At 37.3% G+C, this 19303-nt stretch overlaps 1 protein-coding gene across 7 annotated transcripts in view; it reads right to left on the reverse strand.

Annotated features, from left to right (window-relative positions):
• LOC125460360 (ERC protein 2) overlaps positions 1-19303 on the reverse strand; it is a 1111380-nt gene that overhangs the window by 147039 nt on the left and 945038 nt on the right. For 5 of the 7 annotated variants that reach the window (XM_059649888.1, XM_059649889.1, XM_059649890.1 and 2 more), the window contains one exon: positions 16203-16334. In XM_059649888.1, the coding sequence (XP_059505871.1) occupies positions 16203-16334 (132 nt within the window). Of the gene's footprint in view, positions 1-6813; positions 6880-16202; positions 16335-19303 lie in introns of all 7 variants that reach the window. The other 2 variants (XM_059649893.1, XM_059649894.1) reach the window with 1 other exon arrangement.

The raw sequence follows: 19303 nt of genomic DNA on the forward strand, positions 1-19303 counted from the left end.
CCTATTACTCTTGGTTAATGGTTCCATCATTAAGGGGCACAGATTTAGGTGATGAGTGTTTAGACTTGAAAAAGATTTGAGAGGAAATTTTATACGGAGAGGGTGGTAAGGATCTAGAAATATTGTTAGAAAAGATGGGACAAGCAAGAACCCTCACTACACTTGAAAGTACTTGGATATGTATTTGTCCATAGCCTTGTGGGCTACAGCACTTCAAAAGCTGAAATGTGGGATTACGTTGAATGTTCCTTTTGACTGGCACAGGTACAAGTGTCCGAACAGTCCCCTTCTGTGCAGTAAGTTGCTTTACTTTTTTGCTACATTTTGAGCCTGAATACAAGTTCCATCACCTCAATAAAGTTTCTGCAGTGATTTTATTTGCTCTATAATTAATGTCACCATGCTATAGTTCATTGTAGCTCACCATAAAACTCACCTCTGAGGAAGGGTCACCGGACCCGAAACGTTAATTCTGTTTTCTCCTCCACAGATACTGCCAGACCTGCTGAGCTTTTCCAGCAACTTTGTTTTTGTTCCCCATAAAACACAGTGCCTTACTGCCACTCTTTCTTCCATTAAAGGCCTCTTAAAAAAAACCCATATCTTCAATCCTTCAGTCTCCAACTTAAAGATTTCCTGTCTCCTACTTAACTTCTTTGCCATTTGTAAAGCAGCCATGCTGCTTCTCTATACAACGAATGCTACAAACATATTTTTAAAAATATATCACAGACTTGTTCCATCCTGGCCTCAATAACACCCTTGTTAGTTCAAATCCTTCTTTGTATTTTTTAAAATTTATTTCAATCCATGTGTTATCCACTGGTTTTATTTTAAAAAACCCTCTCAACTGCCCCTGCCACCAAACACTGCAAGTACAAACGGCACTGGTTACGGTCAAGGGTTGAAATGTACATGGAGGTAAGGTGCACACAGGAAGAAAGAATATTCAAGCTCTAATTATTACCAAAAAGGAAGGAAGGCTTATATAATGCTTTTCATGACTACCGGATGGCTCAAAGTACTTTACAACTAACAAAGTTCTTTTTGATGTTTAATTGCTGTTTCAATGTAGGAAACAATGCAGTCAATGTGTCACGGCAAACACTCACAAACAGCAATTCGATAATGACCAGATAATTTCTTTTTTTGTGTGATGGTGATGGAGGGACAGAGATCAGCCAGGTTCTAAATGTAACTCCCCTGCTCTTCTTCAAAATAATGCTGTGCGATCTTCTACATCCACCCAAGCAGGTTTTAAGGACCCACGGTTTTAAGGTTTTATCATAAGGATGGCACATTCTGTACTTCTGTTGGAGAAGCCACACTTAAAATTAGCACAGTTCACAATATTTCTGCTTCAATTCTCTTAACTGCATCGTGCCAAATATAAATGTTTTGTTGAAGATAGAATGCTACTGCAAGTGAAACACACTTAATACTGGATTTTATACCAGTATACAACAATGAGAAAAGGCCTCCTTTCTCTGTGGTCTCTTGAAGTCGAGAGAGTGTGAATTTAATCACTTCAGATTTCTATAACAATACTGCTGCAGCTTTTTCCTCGTGAATAATTTCTGATGATGTCCCTGTGAAGTGCCATGAAACATTTACTACATTAAAAGCAATGAATTAATGTAAGTTGTAATTGAAACTTCCCAGAAATTTAATTCAGGTAGGATCCTTACCAGGCCACAGAGCAACTTCTCAAACATGAGTCTGCATTTCACTCAAATCCAGTGGTAAAGAACAATCTAGTCATTTGCAGGCACACACTACAACTTTTACATTGCAAATGGTGCCAATATTTTTTAATATTTTAAAAGTGTAAATCTGTAACTGTTAAAAAACAAATGCTTATTTTAAAATGATCCAGTTATAATATTATTATAAAGTTCGATAATGGTTGCACCGACACCTGGAGATGGATTAAAGTGAAAACATTTTTCAACAGGTTTTCTGAGTTCAGCTTTGTTTAAATAAAAACAATTCCTGACAAGGGTGGATATGGTCAAGAATGTATTCATATGTATAACAGGTTATTACAGAGTATGAACTTAAAATTATGTACTTATGGAAATAAACAGAGTATTGTAGAGCAGCCTGTGCTGGCGGGTAGTGTTGTTGTTTACTGTGTTCTGGAGCAAGCGATAATGAACAAAGTGGGGATTTGAATGAAGTTTTTGTTCATAAATACTAATTACTAGATGATGACAATATAGGTTATGTCTGCATAAGAGTTTCCTGCAAACTAAGATACAATTCAACAGGTATTAAATTTGTAATTAACTATTTTCAAAAATGGGGAACTTGGTTACATTAACAAACATTAGCATATTGCTAAACTTCACATGCAACTCATTTGTACTTCCGATTACCTCTTGTTACCTTTCAGGATTTTTCATTTACTCTTTCTTTAAGGATTTCACATGACAGAGAGCTGAAAGTTTGCTCATTCAGCTTATGCTATTTTAATTACCACAGAAGGCAAAACTTGGCCGCCTCCAAGTGCTGAAAATCTTAGCATCCATAGCGCACTCAGACATTTGATCCCCTCCTTAATATGACCACCATACTCCTAAAATCAACCCAATGCATTTGTAGTATCATTAACATAGCAAAACATCCCGATGGATTGTGCGGGAAAGTGAAATTTGTCACTGAGTTACAAGATACTAGGCAGTTGAAGTGTGATTTAAGGAGTGTCCTAAATCATGAAAGAATGGGGGAGACATTTAGAGAGAAAGATTCAGACCTTTGGATCTTGGCAACTGAAGGCACAACAACCAGTGGTAGTGAATCATTATCTTGTGAGCCTTTCAGCAAGTCTTCCTGGCCATGGCATGGAATGGTATTTTGCTTCCATTCTCGAACAATGGTTTTTGCTTTCTAAACATGCCAGCAGCAATGAATGCATTGTGTCCTTCCAGATGACATAAACACGTTGGCTGTACTACCCAGTCTCAAACTGAACCAAACAAATATACATTCACTTGTTCTTTCATGAAATAATGAACGAGTAAAATTGCTCAGTATGCCACTGAAGACAGCCATCTGGATATTCTTAAGGATTGTGGAAAAAGTCGCAATATAGTATAGAATAGGGAGGTGATGAAAAGTTAGTATGATTCACCACAATATCATTGTAATAAGCCTCCCAACCTTATAGGGTTTGTGATCAGAAGCTCAGCTCAGGACTTACTCTAGATAAGACTAGAAATAGGAGGGAAAACACACCTTAGTCATTCTGAATGTCAAACAAACAGAATGCTGGAAAAACTCCCTGTGGCTGTCACTTGTGAGCTTGGTTAAGGACCTTTCTGATGATGTGGCAATGGCTTAAGCCTGATTTGAGAGATCTAAACAGCATGTTACATTTAGAGAGGTGACAATACAAGAGGTTTTGTGAGAAAGAGAGATTGGAAATGTGATGGTGATATGCACAACAGGAGTTCTTTTTTGAGAAAGGAGGTAATGATGGTGCCTTGAAAAGAAGTCCACATTATCCATGGGGAGGAAATCAATTAAAAAGTCAGTCAATATTTAGGAGGCAGCTGTGTTGTGGAGCAGCACCACTGATCTAACTAATAGTGTCAACAGTAAAGAGGTTTGTGGTTTTCATGCATTTGCAGTTGGAGTTAAGTCACAGACACATACTCTCATATCAATCGCTAATGTTGATATTAGCATTAATACCAATAAATGTCAAACTAATGATTTCATATTTAGTCACACCAAAAAACTTACTAACAACCATGTTTGTACTTGTCAATACATCAGCTCTTTCCAAGACAGAAACCTGGCAATTTCAGACAAGACAGACAGTAGCACCTGGTACAACTTGATTTTCGAAAACAGAATCACATAATTGACTTGACTTGCAAACTTGTAAATTCACAAGTAAATAAACTAATCTCTCTAAAATTTCCAGTCAGGCAGAAAGAGCAATTAAAACTCTAAATACATCATGTCAGTCCATTACTATTGATTAGTAAAATCCTATCTGAGCAATTTAGAGAATTTTGGAGCCATTACAATTGCTCTGATATGTGTCCTAAGGAATCCAGCTTAATAGTCTCTCCCCGTAGCCCTTGATTCCTTGTGAGATCAAGAATTTATTGATCACTGCCCTGAAGGCAATTAATGTCCCAGCCTCTGCTGTACTCCAATGGCAATGAATTCCACAGACTGCAGTGGATCATAATAATGCAGTTATGCAATTATGCACAAATTTGTGCAGTTTGGTCACCTAATTTAAAGGAGGAGGTGAAGGCATTAGAAGGGGTTCGAGGTTTCCTAGATTGATACTGTCTTTTGTGGAAGTTTAGACAGATTGTGCTTGGAATGTAGGAGTTTGAGGAGTGACTTGATTTAAGCACTTAAAGGTCCTAAAAGTTCTTAGCAAGCTGAATGTGGAAATTATGTTATATCTTGTGGGTGAATCCAGATCTAGGAGGTACTGTTTAAAATTAGGGGATCACCTTTTTTAGGGTATAGATGAGGAGAGTTTGGGACACTGTCTCAGAAGCTGCTGGAGAAGGAGTGATTTAATATTTGTAAAGTGGAGGTAAATAGATTATTTTTAGGTAATGAAATCAAAGGTTATCAGGAGTGGAATTTGAAACATAAGCAAATCAGCCACCATCTTACTGAATAGAGGAGGAGACTTGAGGGGCCGAATAGCCTACTTCTGCTCCAAATTTGTGTGTTTGTATGTAAAGAGAGGGAGGAAGTGCAGAGAGATAGCAACAGCTTGTCTGTATTGTTCATCAACAGAAGACTGATATCATGCTCAGATTAAGAAATCCAAATTTGTGATGGTTTGAGCAAGTTTGGAAGATTTGCTTAGGGACAGGAACTCAAAACTCAAACACCTTCATGGTGAAAGCAAGTTCAGGGCTTGGAAGTTTCTGACTGGAAAACCGAAAAGGAAGTAACCCATCAGGGGACGAGAACAACTTTGGGCTAGTTTCTTGACAATTAAGTACCCAATTCAGAGATGAGTAAGGGCAGAAACAAAGCTTTCTATCATTTTAAAACTTAAATGGGCCATCTCACCTGTAGTTTATGGAGTATAAGTTGTCAACTGAATAATGTTCAGATAATTTTGCTTGAAGTTTGTTCAATACAGTCAAAGATTTAATATGTGGAATCTTATCATGTGATCTTTCCAGTCAGTCACAGGAAATTCAAGTACCATTTTTCAAGTTATCACTTTCTAGTCTCTGTCATAACTTTATCAAAAGGTCTTGCTGTCGCCTATCAGGTGCCCTGCACCTAAAAAGAGCTAGTTAATATTGATTCAGCAGACAGAAGAATGAGAGGGACTGAACTATGAAGTACATTTCAAATGCAGTAAAACACCTACCAGCGTCCATATTTACAACACTCAAGGGACGCGGTGTTCAATATCCCTTTTATTTCCGAATGAAAATTTACAAATCTCCTTGTATTAAATGGCAAGCTTGAAACAGACTCATTCCCAAATAGTGAAATTATTTTTGGTCACATGATGTAAGAAAAGCAATTCCACAAAATTCTAAATGATAACTCGAGAACTATGTAAAAGTTCCAAATCAGATGAGATTGCGACTGTATAACATCAAGATGGTACATGGATTCAAAATGAGTCTCTGTAGGAATCTCTAGTTTCACAGACCATAAAAATTCCTGAATATGCATCATAAAACTGTCAAAATAAATTTATATCAAAATTCTAGCAAGGTTCAGAGACAGGTATCTATACCAATCTTGATTCTTCATTTGAGTTTCCTTTCATTCAATCGCAAAGACACAGGAAATGAGAACTAGTTAGTGATTTTTACTATAGTGCAATCTTTATTTTTGTGTGTACCAATTATAAATTAATCTTAAGTGGCTCACACCATTGTCACGCTACTTTATTCAACAATTCAGATTTTGCTGGGCAAAAGCATTTTTTGAGTTATATTTAATTTATATTGCAGTATAGAATCTCTTAGGGAATGATATGAATTAGTTTTTGAACACATATTTAAAAGCGATCAGAACATCAGCTTTCTTGATTTAGTAGATCACTATTTTTAGAAGTGCAGATATCTTGCCACTTTGCGTAATTTCACAGGAATTGTAAAAATAACCATCTTCAGTATCTGCCTTATAAACAAGATTATTGAAAATTTGCTGTGTTAACACAATATCTTAATATAGCCTCTGCTGATCCAGAACTAAAGCAAGTATCTGGGCACAAGTCCTCGAAGTAAATTATCCATGGCTTGATCAGGTTAGGGTAAAAGGTCACATGGGAACCTTCTCGATGAAGGTGCGTTGTAATAAACTAGAATTTAAAATTTAAGTCCAATTTTCCTTCCTTGACCATCACTTCATTCATCCAAACCTGTTTTTACACATTTCCTTGGTGAAAACAGGCTGAGTTCAATTCTTGATTTCAAAAGCAGTGTAACTTTGTTGACTAAGTCGTTAGCATTACAAAGCTAACAAGTAATAACTTATATGCCTAATAGTACATGATAAACATCTTCTGTAGCATGTGTACATATTAGTGTGGAATTTAATTGTTCCTGCCAAGGCCTTAAATGTTTTTTCACATCTTCAGAATGACTGGTACATATAATTTCTCACCTGCTCTGCTACAATATCAATTTCTAATTGATACTTCTATCAAAGGCAATGCGGACAGAGAGAGAGAAGCAATGACACAGAAACAACAAACAGTAAAACACACACAAAGAAATACTGCACAAAGAGCAGAACATTTGAGCATTACAGCATCCAGTGCAATATGATCTGAGAAGAGAAAATCCATGCTCTCACCCCTCAGAACAAAACTGTAGATTTGGTTCATGTGTACTGTTACGCCCATATGCCCTCCTCATCATCCTATTGGTCGATTTGTTTGAGGACATGCATGGCAGCATTGGAATGAAACAAAGAAAGGGTTAGTCAGTTTGGTGCATTAGAACATTTTTATCTCTGTTGGTAGAAATGTGAGTTTGTTCAAAATAAACAGCCAGCAGCTTCAGCACAAAGACAAACAAACATACAGATTGTCCCCAACGGAACCTACAAAACAGAAGCCAAAGCCAAAACAAGCAAGGAGTAACCAGAATCCATTTTATAGAGGAGCAAACATTTAGAATTTTAAGGCTACTTCTTGGCTATTTTATAATCTCTATACATTTTGTAAGAAATAAATTCTGCATAACAGTATGGGTTAGTCTGTGCACTTTCATGATGCTTTCAAATATTTTCCACAAGCTGTTCAATTAAAAAATTTTGTGAAATTTAATTTTTGATATAATTTCTTTAGAATCATGAAAACAAACTGCAAGTCAGAATGGATTTCAACATCCATCAGAGCAGAAGAGTGATGAAGCATGCTTGGCGATAAACGTGAAAGATAGGTTTCAAGATTTTTTTAAACAAGACACCAATTAGTAGCTGACATTGGTCATCCCAGTTTTAAGGACACAAAGTTCAGCTACAACCATATCTTTGAGCCAGAGTTTAAATTAAGCAATCTGGACAGATACACTTATTGATGTAAATTCTGGCCAGGCTGGATTTTTACTACATTCCTTTATAAAACTCTGGTGTTTACCTGTTTAAAGCAAATAAGTTATCAAAGTTAGAAATGAGCACAAACAATCAGTTAGGTAATTATAGGTGAACAGTACGGATTGAATCATATCCCTGTAAAATAAAGGTTATGTCCCTAAATTTGTCATAGACATAACCTGTTTCTTAATAAAAGAGATTACGGTCATCTTGTTTAGACAAAATTCAACATAGCAAAAAATGTCATAATTAACTAACATGTTGTAACAGTGCCTTAAAAAGCAAAATAGACACACCAGTCTTATTCACTTTGACACAGTCTTGAGACTCAAAACGTTAGCTGTTTTTCCTCTTTCTGCAGATGGTGCCAGACCTGCTGAGTTTCTCCAGCATTTTGTTTTTATTAGTTATAAAGAACACATTTTGCATTTTGAAAATTTAGACAGTTGTGTTGTTATTTTGGGTCAAAGGTGAATAAGACAAGGAAGACCCTCAAAACCTCAAATGAAGCTTTAGGCAAGAATTGGTTATATCATTGCAAGAATGGAGAAATCAAATTGAATATGCAACTTAACAGATTTAAAAGCAGTTATGTCAAATTGTTGTCATAAACTGTAGATGATGAAAACTTTGGCACTTCAAGGTATTCCACCAGGATATTCATGTACAAATATAATCATAGCATCATTAAGAAATAGATATTCCAGCTGGATGTCCTCTTGAACACTGACTGCAATGAATGATACTTACCAATTAGAATAGATTGGTAAGTTAGTCACTTGCTTCTGGTGAAGCAAGTACTGCCCGTTTCACAAGTTAATGCCTACCTCGTTGCAGCCTCAGATCAGTTTGATTTAATTTCTAATCAGAAATCGCAAGAGATCTTCTCTTGGCTTTTGTGATTACAAGTCAGAAACTACTTTTATTTCCAAATATTAAATGAAGTGATGCTGCAATTACTAAGGATGCCCAAAAATTGTCTCAAAAATTTGCCTTGCCGTCATTCTGAAGACTGGAGGAAATAATATGACTCAGGAAATATCTTATTATTCTTTTAAATAGAAGCTTGTGATACTTGTCTGATATTTTAGCCCTTTCACTTTGAACTTGTTTGTAAATGAAATATTTCAAATCACTTCTTTCTGAAAATATTCGACAATTGATGCACCAATCTTTGAGAAAGGCAGCTTAAAAGATTTAGGGCAGAAGAAATTTTAATGCAAATGTCATCCCTATTAACAATTCGAAGAACCTGAGAGTCTACCAGAAAAATCTTACTATACAAACTCATGCTTCCCAAACAATCTAATATTCAAAAGGTATTTGATAAAGTCCCACACATGCCTCTTATTTGGAATTAAGGAGATGACCATAATGGGTACTTATAGCTGGATAAGCGATAGTACACTGAAAGTATGGGTGAACCGTTATATTTCTGATTGCAAAGGCATTTCTTCTGGTGTCCGACAAAGATTACTTTTCTGAATATGTATCACTTGGAGATAGCAAGAACTGCATTTGCTGGATTCAGGGTCAATACAATGTGTAGCTGGAGAAGCACAACAGGTCAGGCAGCGTCAGAGGAGCAGAAAGGTCAATGTTTTGGGTTTACACCCTTCATCAGGACTCATTGATGAATGGTGTAAACCTGAAATGTCGACTTTCCTTCTTCACTGATGCTGCATGACCTGCTGTGTTTCTCCAGCTACACAATATATCACTTGGACCTACATTTTAAAGTTTTAGAGTGAAATAAAGCTTGACAACATAATAAATAGCAAGGGGAACAACTGCAGACTTCAGGAGGACAGGTTGGTGATACAGGCAGACAAATGGCAGATACAATTTAATGTTGACATACGTGACATGATGCACTTTGGATAACAAGACAGAAAGACAACATAATCAGAACAGTGTTACTATGAGCAGGATACAAAGAGGAGGGGGTTTTTGTGGTGTAGTGGCAGTGTCCCTACCTTTGCACTAAAAGGCCTGTGTTCAAGTAATGACTGGTCAAGAGATGCCTCTGAAGGCAGCTGAACAGGTTGATTAGAAATATCTACAAGAGCAGAGGATTTGGGATTGTCTATTATTTGATGATGATAGAGCAAATTGATGTAATGGTTCAAAAAGCACAGGAATATAACAGCAGCAGTAAGCCATTCATTCCATTGAGAATGTAGGATAGATTTTTAACACTTTTAAGAAAACATAAATTCAAAACAAGGAAGTCATGGTAAGCAAATGGGTTAGGCCTCACCTGGAGTTAAGAATATTTCTGGACCCACATTTTAGGAAGCAGGTCAGAACCCTGAAGTGGATACCAGCAAGGCTGAGAAGGATGATAACACAAATAAGGAACTTCAATTTCATGAGAGATTAAGATGCTCAGATTGTTCTCTTTAGAACATAGAAGATTACAACAAAATCAAATTGTGAAATTTAAAATTAAGTTTAAAATTATAGTAGATTTAGACAGCAAGTGGGAGGGATTGTTTCTTCTACCGAGTGGGTCCGTACCAAGTGGTCACAGGTTTAAAACAGCTGTCAAAAGAGCACAAGGGAAAATGAGGATTTTTTGAAATGGAGAGGAGTTAAGATGTGACAGGGTGATAGAGCCACATTGGACAGGAAATTTCAAGAGGCAATTAGGCATGCACTTGAAGAGGATCAATTTGATCAGGATTGGGAAACAGTAGGGATGTGAGATTAAATTGGACAGCTCTTTCGAACAGATATATAGTCTTCTTCTGTGCTGTAACATTCTACAGTTGGTTTCTGGTTGATTGAAGTGCCAGGAACTACAGACCAGTGAGTCTGACATCAGTGGTGGGTAAGTTGTTAGAGGGGACTCTGAGTGATAGGATTTACGTGCATTTGGAGAGGCAAAGACTGATTAGGGGTAGTCAGCGCGGCCTTGCGCGTGCTAAATCATGTCTTACAAACTTAAGATAATAAAGTGTGGAGCTGGATGAACACAGCAGGCCAAGCAGCATCTCAGGAGCACAAAAGCTGATGTTTCGGGCCTAGACCCTTCATCGGATGAAGGGTCTAGGCCCAAAACTGCAGCTTTTGTGCTCCTGAGATGCTGCTGGGCCTGCTGTGTTCATCCAGCCTCACACTTTATTATCTTGGATTCTCCAGCATCTGCAGTTCCCATGAACTCTTACAAACTTAACTGTGTTTTTTGAGGACATGACCAGGAAAATAAATGAGGGGAGTGCAAAAGATTTTGTCGACATGGACTTTGGCAAGGCCTTTAAAAGGATTCCATATGGTAGACTGATTGGTGGATCAAGGGAGGGCTATTCAATTGGATACAAAATTACCTTAATTGTAGAAGACAGAAGATGGTGGATGATTGCTTATTTTGGGCTGGAAGCCTGTGACCAGCAGGTTCAGTGAAGGGTCCAATGTTGTTTGTCATTTCTATAAATCATTTGGATGGGATCATAGGAAGCATGGTTAGTCAATTTGAAGATGACCCCAAAATTAGTGGTACAGTGGACAGTGAACATGGTTATTTAAGAGTACAACGGGATCTTGATCAGCTGGGCTAATGGGCCAAGGAGTGGCAGATGGTAATTTAGGTAATTGTGAGGTGTTCCATTTCGGTAAGACAAACCAGGACTGGAGCTACATAGTTTATGGTAAGGCCTTGAGCACTGTTATCAAATAGAGAGATCTAGGGGTTCATGTGCATCGTTCGTTGAAAGTGGCATCACAGGATAGAACAGGGTGGAGAAGGCAGTATTCGGCACACTTGCCTTCAGTGATCAAAGCACTGAATATAAGAGTTGTGGCATCATGTGGCAGCTGTACAGGACATTAGTGAGGCCACTGTTTAGGTTACTCTGTCTAGTTCTAGTCACCTTGCCATAGGAAAGACATTCTTAAATTATAAAGGGTGCAGAAAATATTTACCAGGATGTTACCGAGGGTACAATGTTTGAATTATAAGGAGAAGCTGCATAGGCTGGGACTTCTTCCCTGGTGCATAGGAGGTTGAGGGGTGGCCTTTTATACAGGGTTCATAAAATCACAAGGAGCACAGATATGGTGAATCGCAAAGGTCTTTACCCTAGGGTGGGGCAATTCAAAACTAGAGGTCATAGACAGCAAAATGAGAGGGGAAAGATTTACAAAAGACCAGATGGGGAACGTTTTCACACAGAGGTGCATATATGGAATGAACTGCCAGTGGGAATGGCTGATGCAGGTACAGTTACAACATTTAAAAGACATTTGGACAGGTTAATGACTTGGAAAAGTTTAGAGGCATATGGGCCAAATGCAGGCGAATGGGGTAAGTTTAGTTTAGGCAACCTGCTCAGCCTGGACAAGTTGGATTGAAGGGGCTGTTTATGTGCTGTATGGCTCTGTGAACACCACTCTTTTTCTCTTAATAGATCAATAAAATATTTGTTGTTACTTTGCTTATATACATTCTACTATTTTCTTTGTATCCATCATAACTATTCATAGCTCTCACACGACTCTTGATTGTCCTTCCTTGCATTTGCATTAGCCGTTTCTTTTAGCTTAATACCGATTCCTTTAGCTTAACGCTGATTCCTTTCCATTTTCATGGACGATGGTTCTTTAACTACAAAAGTGGATTGTTTGCCTTTTCAGGGTTGTGTAAGTTTTAAACAGTCTACCAAAAACTTCCTTGAATGCTTCTCTGTAATATGTACATTTACCTCATCATCATAGAATCCCTACAAGTGTGAAAACAGGCCCTTCGGCCCAACAAGTCTACACCAGCCCTTGGAGCAACTGGCCCAGACCCCTACAACTCATCTAATCTAAACATCCCTGAACACTACGGGCAATTTAGCACAGCCAGTTCACCAAACCTGCACATCTTTGGACTGTGGTGGTGGGGGGGGGAAACCGGAGCACCCAGAGGAAGCCCATGCAGACACAGGGAGAATCTGCAAACTCCACACAGTCACCCAAAGCTGGGATTGAACCGGTCCCTGGCACTGTGAAGCAGCAATACTAACCACTGAGCCACCATGCCACCCCTCAGTTCAGACTGGCTTATTTCTCCAATTAATTTCTCATGCTTCCATCTGCCTTATTTAGATTTAAATAACTTTAAATTGACATTCTCCATCATTCCCATTAACATCCACGAACAAGTTTCAAAATTAATCATATAATGATCACTATTCACAGAAGCTTCCCTTACTGTCAGGTAGTTAACAAATTCTACTCAAAAATAAATTTTGTTACAGTTGTACATGACTAGATCAGAAGCAGTGTATACAATTCTGGTCTCCTTACCTAAGGCAGGATGTAATTTCATTAGCTGTTTGAGGAAAATGATTCGTGAACATACTTTTCTGAATAGCTGTCACAAATACTTTCTAGGATTTTAGTATCTATACTTCATGAGTTTTGTTTTCTCTCAGTCAGTGCAATAATTAGAGTCACCCATTGGAACCACCTTGTTTTTGTATTGTGCTCAACTGATCTTCAAATTTATATCTTTCCTAAATAAATCAGTACTGTCAGGATGTGTTTAGAGAATTTCCTCAGGAGCCCATGCATCTTGTGCGGATTCTTAATAAAGATGCTCTTAAAGGGGATAGGGTGATGGAAAGAGAGAAAATAAATCTAACCATTTAAACAGAATAATTAAAATTTTTAAACCAATTGTAATTTTCTGTAATGGTTAGATATTTATACATTATTCATTAGCTGAAATAGTGTATACTAAACAACGTATTTTTGAGATTTGAATAAGGTGGATCATTTACTTGGCATATAGTATCAAATTGTGTTATTTCATAAACATCTGTATATTTTGGCATTAAACATATTTGATACTATATGCCAAGTAAATTAACACAAAATGCACATTTAAAAATACCACATAAGCTGCATAATTTTGCAATAATTTTATGGCAAAAAGGTCTTATGGTTACAAAGAAATGGAAACTGATCCCACAAAGTAAGATCCTTTGAGTGAACAATGATATCTATGGTTTAAATTAATATTTTGAGAAGATTGAAGATCATATGATTTCTCCAATCATTTGTCAGTTTCTTTTCCCCAGTGAGGCAGTGGTGGAGGGAGAAAAAGACATGTCTTCATTATAAAAACAAAATACATGGCACTTAACAGTTTGAATTAATGTTACTGCTGATAAACAAGTAATCCATTTGCCAATGTTATGCTTGAATTTTTCTTAATGGTTAGGGACTATGAACAGTAAAAGAGCAAAAAGATTTGGGTGTCCACACACACAAACGCTAGCATCTAGTGCTCAGACATGAAAGATAATCACAAAGTAATCATACCAGGATCTGTACAGTGCGACGTTCAGCCAGCAGAGCCACACTACAAGTCACATTGAGTTCTGCGTCTGCCCACATCGATTTACACAGCTCTTTGTTCATGGGGCAGTTAATTTCCTACGTTATCACAGTATGGGTAAAAGTATTCAATACCAAGTTTACAAAGTTCAACAGAGGTTCTACAGACCTGTACAAATGTTAAAATATGGTGTTGCATTGGACTGGAGTTATTCAACATTCCTCCCAACTGGCATGGGACATCCTAAAATGAGGGTATGACATCAACTGGTTTGGTGCATTTGGGAATCTGACTGGAAAATGACTCCTAACTTAGCACTGCAATTTTTTGGTTTAAACTCAATTGAAAGCACCTCACATTAATGTACAAATCAAGGTAATAGTGCCAGCTCAAATGTTTTCGCTCCATTTGTCACCCATGTTCAAACTGTAGATGTAAACCAGTATAAAATCTTTCATCTGTATGTATTTTTGAAATGAATAATTCCAATTCCATGATCTTCAGAATCTGTCATTAATGAAGCTACCCTCCTTCCCAAAGGGCATTGAGACCTTGTGAACTATTGTATTAACATCACCTCATTCAAACATTTCGAAGGGTGGTTATTTTGAATTCAAATTTGGCTGTTTTTCAAAATTAACCTGCATTTACATCACACCTTTAATGCAGAAATCTGAAAAAATGGACACCTGTAGATGAATTTATATTATTTAATTAGTAATCTGAAGACCTGAAAAAACAATTCAGAGAATTAGTCAAAGCTCACCATGGTTGGAAGGAAAAATGTTAGAGACCATTATAAAGGATTTAATACTACAGCACATGGAAATCAAACACAGCATTTATGAAAGGGAACTCACGCTTGACAAATCAACTGGAGAATGTTTTTGTAGAGTTGATAACAGGGAGCTAGTGGATATAGTTTACTCGGGCTTTCAGAAGTCTCTCATTAAAGTCCCATGTAAGAGATAAGAGGAGAAACTAAAGTAGGGTACAAAATTCTAGGCTAGGTAACGAAAAGGAGGAAGAACTGTCGATGCTGGAGGCAGAAATAACACGGTGTGCAGCTACAGAAGGACAGCAGACCAAGCAGCATCAGAGGAGCGGGAAAGTTGGTGTTTCAGGTTGAGGCCCTTTCTCCAGCTCCATACTGTTATCTAGGAATCATCAACGTCCACCAGCCCTCCTGCTGTGCCCCAACACCAGCCTGGGTCAGGCAGGCTGAAAAATTGAGTTCACTTGGGAGGGCCAGTTCGACTCTACATTGCATCTGGTATTCTCACGTCTTGAGACTACTTAGACTTGAAGGGACTCCTTCATATGAGTTGCATTTGAGACCGTATAAGCATCATATGACTAGCTTGCATAAACAACAATATATCACCAAAAACACTTCCTGTCAATCAGCACACATCTCACTGACTACATTGAATACTGCACAAATATTCCTGTGAAACTCGTGTTAAAGGGGTTTTCACTAAAAGTATAACTCCAGCTTCTGAGTAATACTTGATTACTGAAGTTACAGAATAATCTTAAATTCTTGTCTTCACTGCCAAGTAGCAATGAAGAAAATCTACCACAATATCTTTAGCTACAGCAAACATATCTATAAAAGAGATAAACTCAGACGACAAGACATTTCCACAAGGTAATAGAAACATTTCAAATTCTTAAAGAACAGATCACTGAAATGAATAAACTATTTAGATCTGTATTAATATGGAATATGTTGTGCAACCTATTGCCTGAAAAAATAATCTTTGAAGCATTGTGATAAAACACTAGATATTTATAATCCCATCATGTAATACACGGTAATTACTTTCTGGTTTATTAGGATAAGGGAATAGATCTTCAATACGGTATTCCATAGTAAACTGGGAATGCCTAACTTCATTCATTTTGGTTCTGAATATATCCAAAACTGTAAAAGTCTCTTTGGATCTTGCTGTGAATAATAGAAAATTTTGAAAAGGTTAAAGTAGGAACACAATGTATGTAACAATGCATGCACACAACATTAATACCACTATTCACAAAAAATTAAGCTTTCGCCTTACTCAGACTTAATTAACATTACAATTCAGACAATGAATGAGTACAGACAGCAAGCACTTTCAGTTGTTGTAACAAATTGGCCTTGCTGACTGAACCATAGAAAGCACTTATGATGAAACGTGAACTTGTATCATCAGTGACTGGCAGTATCTTTTCTAGTTTGTTATGGATGCAAAATAGAATTTGCCACACAGTCATTACCAAGTGACCCAACAGAACATCATGACTGTTTATAGGCAAGCTGCTGAAGACTCACCTGATCAGGAGAGGGTCGATGGTTACTATGTTGTGATCTTGCTGGTGAGCGGTGGTGATGGTGGTGATGGTGATGGTGGTGATGGTGATCATCATCGTAATTATCTGCCATAAGTTTCATTCGATTTTGTGTCTAAGGAAAGAAAAGTAACATGTTAAATGGTCAAAACTTTCAAAGAATACTTACAGGATAAAAACTAAAATATATTTGACAATGAAAATAATCCAAAGCAGAGTCAATTGCTAAAACAAAAGGAGGAATGAGAAAAACTGCATGATGGAATTTAAATGGATTTAAGTTTTGGCTTTCATTCCATAAGAGTACCATTGAAAAGAGAAGAAAATGTTCTGTTGACATACGAAGAATCTCCTCCAAGTCACACAATGTACTTGATTTTTAAAAACTGAAAGAACTGCAGATGCTGTAAATCAGGCACACAAACAGAAGTTGCCAATTTTTTCTTCACAGATGCTGCCAGGCCTGCTGAGCTTTTCCAGCAACTTCTGTTTTTGTACTTGATTTTTAGCTAGTCATTCAAAAATGAACAAAGTTATATAGTAGATGCTTGAAAAAAGGCAATGTCACATACCAAATAGCAAAGGTTTTCATTTAATTCATGACATTAATTAATTAATTGTCTTCAAAAGAAAATCCCAGAGGAATTAAATCATTCTGCTTTGACAACTAGAGGATTATCTGGTCAATTAAAATTAATCCTAGAAAATAGCCCAAAAATAATACAGCATACAGTAGTCTCCATCTTAAGCCTGGGGCGTGTATCCACAGCATCAATCATTTGTATGCCTTCCTCAATCTGGCAACAGGGTACAGCACTGGCACAAGATTTCAAGTTGTCTGTCATTAGAAATATACGCAGTGTCTCACACAGCATTTTTCTTTAATTCTTTACTTTTCTCAGTTTTTGTTCCATTCTGAATGGTTAGGTCATAACAATAAAATATCTGAGACTTTCAATACCATTCTGCCTTATTAGCAGCAGCTTATTTTCATTCAGGAAACCTGCTTTTCCATTTCAGGACCTGAAATCAAGGTTTACTTGAAAGCATCTTCAAAGACCAAAGATCGCATGGTCTCATGTTAAAATACTGAAGACCTCATCAACCACTTTAAAATAACTATTTAAGAATAGAAAACATTAGAAAATCTCAGCAGTACAGGCAGCAACAATGGAGGTTTCTGATTGATGGGCTTTTGTCAGAGAGTTCTGACGAATGATCATACAGCAGAAACTTAAATTCTATTATCCTCTCTCAGCAGATGTTTCTTGACCTACCAAGCATTCTGAATATTTTCAGATCTCCATGCATGGTTGTGCAAATTATGATGGAGTCAAATTCAATAATAAATAAAGAGGGCAGTTCTGTTTCAAGTGTGTTTTTCACAAGTCTAAAGCCATAAATGCAACTCAGATGAGACAAGGATGTTAAAAATATCAAATAATAATGCAATTGGGCAAACTGGCAGTGCCAGAGGTGTCATAATGGCTAACACTGGGAAGCAGAAATTCTGAGTGGTGAGGGAAGTGAGCAATGGTCAGAGATAGCCTCATCTGCAATTTAGGTCATGAATGTGAAAGAGGATGAGACACCTAGTGAGAAAGAAAAAGTGGTTACAGCCATATCTGACAAAGATGATCTCTACTTCAACCAAAAAAAATCCTCTCATCTCTACCCTACAAGGAAGGCCGCTAACTTTAGAACTGTGCCCCCAGGTTCTGGGGTCTTCCATTAGTTGAATTATCCTTTCAGTATCCAACTTGTCAAGTCCATTCAGGATCTCCTGATGTTTACTCAAATGACCTCTCACTCTTGTAAACCCCAGTGGGGAAAATAGCACAGCCTGTTCAATCTTACTTCATAAGACAATCCTCTCGTTGCAGGTATAAATCTAGCAACTTCCCCTGAATGTCTACCAACTCATTTACATTATTCCTTACGTAAGTAGGTGAAAACTGTTCAGATTTGAAGGTAGTCACACTACCTTATTTTTCTGCCCAATTTCTCTCATAATAAAGGATAGCATCCCACTAGCCTTTTTACTTACTCACTGGGCCCGCATACAAAATTTTGTGACAAATGTACTAGAACACCTAGATCCCTCTGCAGCCCAAAATTCTGCAACAGTTCTCTGTTTAAATAATACTATGCTTTATTCTGCCTGCCAAAACAAACAACTTCTCATTTTCTACATTATATTCTATCTGACAAGATTTTTGCATACCCATTTAATATCTACATTGGTCTGTATCCTTGTTATGTCACCTTAGCAACATACTTTTTACCTATCTTTGGGTCATCTGTAAATTTAAATACCATACCTTCACCCTCCTTATCTAAGTCTTGAATATAAATCGTGAAAAGGTTGAGGCCACCGTACAGCATGAGACCCTAATTATCACTTCCTGACCATCTGAAAAAGATCCAAAGGCTAATTTTTGTATTCCATCTGTTTTACACCAGTCAGCCAATCCTCTCTACGCTAGAATCTTGTCCCTTATGCCATGAACTCCTATTTTGAACAGTGATCTTTTATGAGACAGCTCTGGAAATCAACTTACAGCACAAGTTACTCATTCAAAGAATTGTAATAAGTTGGTTAAATAGTATTTCCCTTTCACAAAACCACATTAATACTTCATGTGCCCAATTATAACCTACGTAACGATTGATTCTAGTACTGCTGCCCCATGACAGATCCAAGCTAACAGGCTTATAGTGTCTTTGTTTTCTGCCCCTTCCCTTTCTTGAATTAGAGTCATATTTGATACTTTCCAGTCTGATGCGACCTTTTGAGGATATTATAAATTTTGGAAAATTAATACCACCGCATCAATTACATAATTAGCCAAATCTTTTAAGACACTAGGATGAAGTCCACCTGGACCTAAAGACTTATCAACCTACAGCTCCAGTAGTGTGCCATTTCTCTAGTGATTATCATTTCACCAAACTTCATTCTTCCTTCAACCTCCTGATTTAAAGATATTACTGTTTTTAGCATCCTCTAGGGTGAAAGGAAATATTTTTGTTACATATGCCAGTTCTTTATTATTGACAAATAGCTCTCCATTCTTACCTTCG

Source organism: Stegostoma tigrinum, chromosome 11 (genome assembly GCF_030684315.1).
Source record: "Stegostoma tigrinum isolate sSteTig4 chromosome 11, sSteTig4.hap1, whole genome shotgun sequence".
Lineage (NCBI taxonomy): Eukaryota > Metazoa > Chordata > Chondrichthyes > Orectolobiformes > Stegostomatidae > Stegostoma > Stegostoma tigrinum.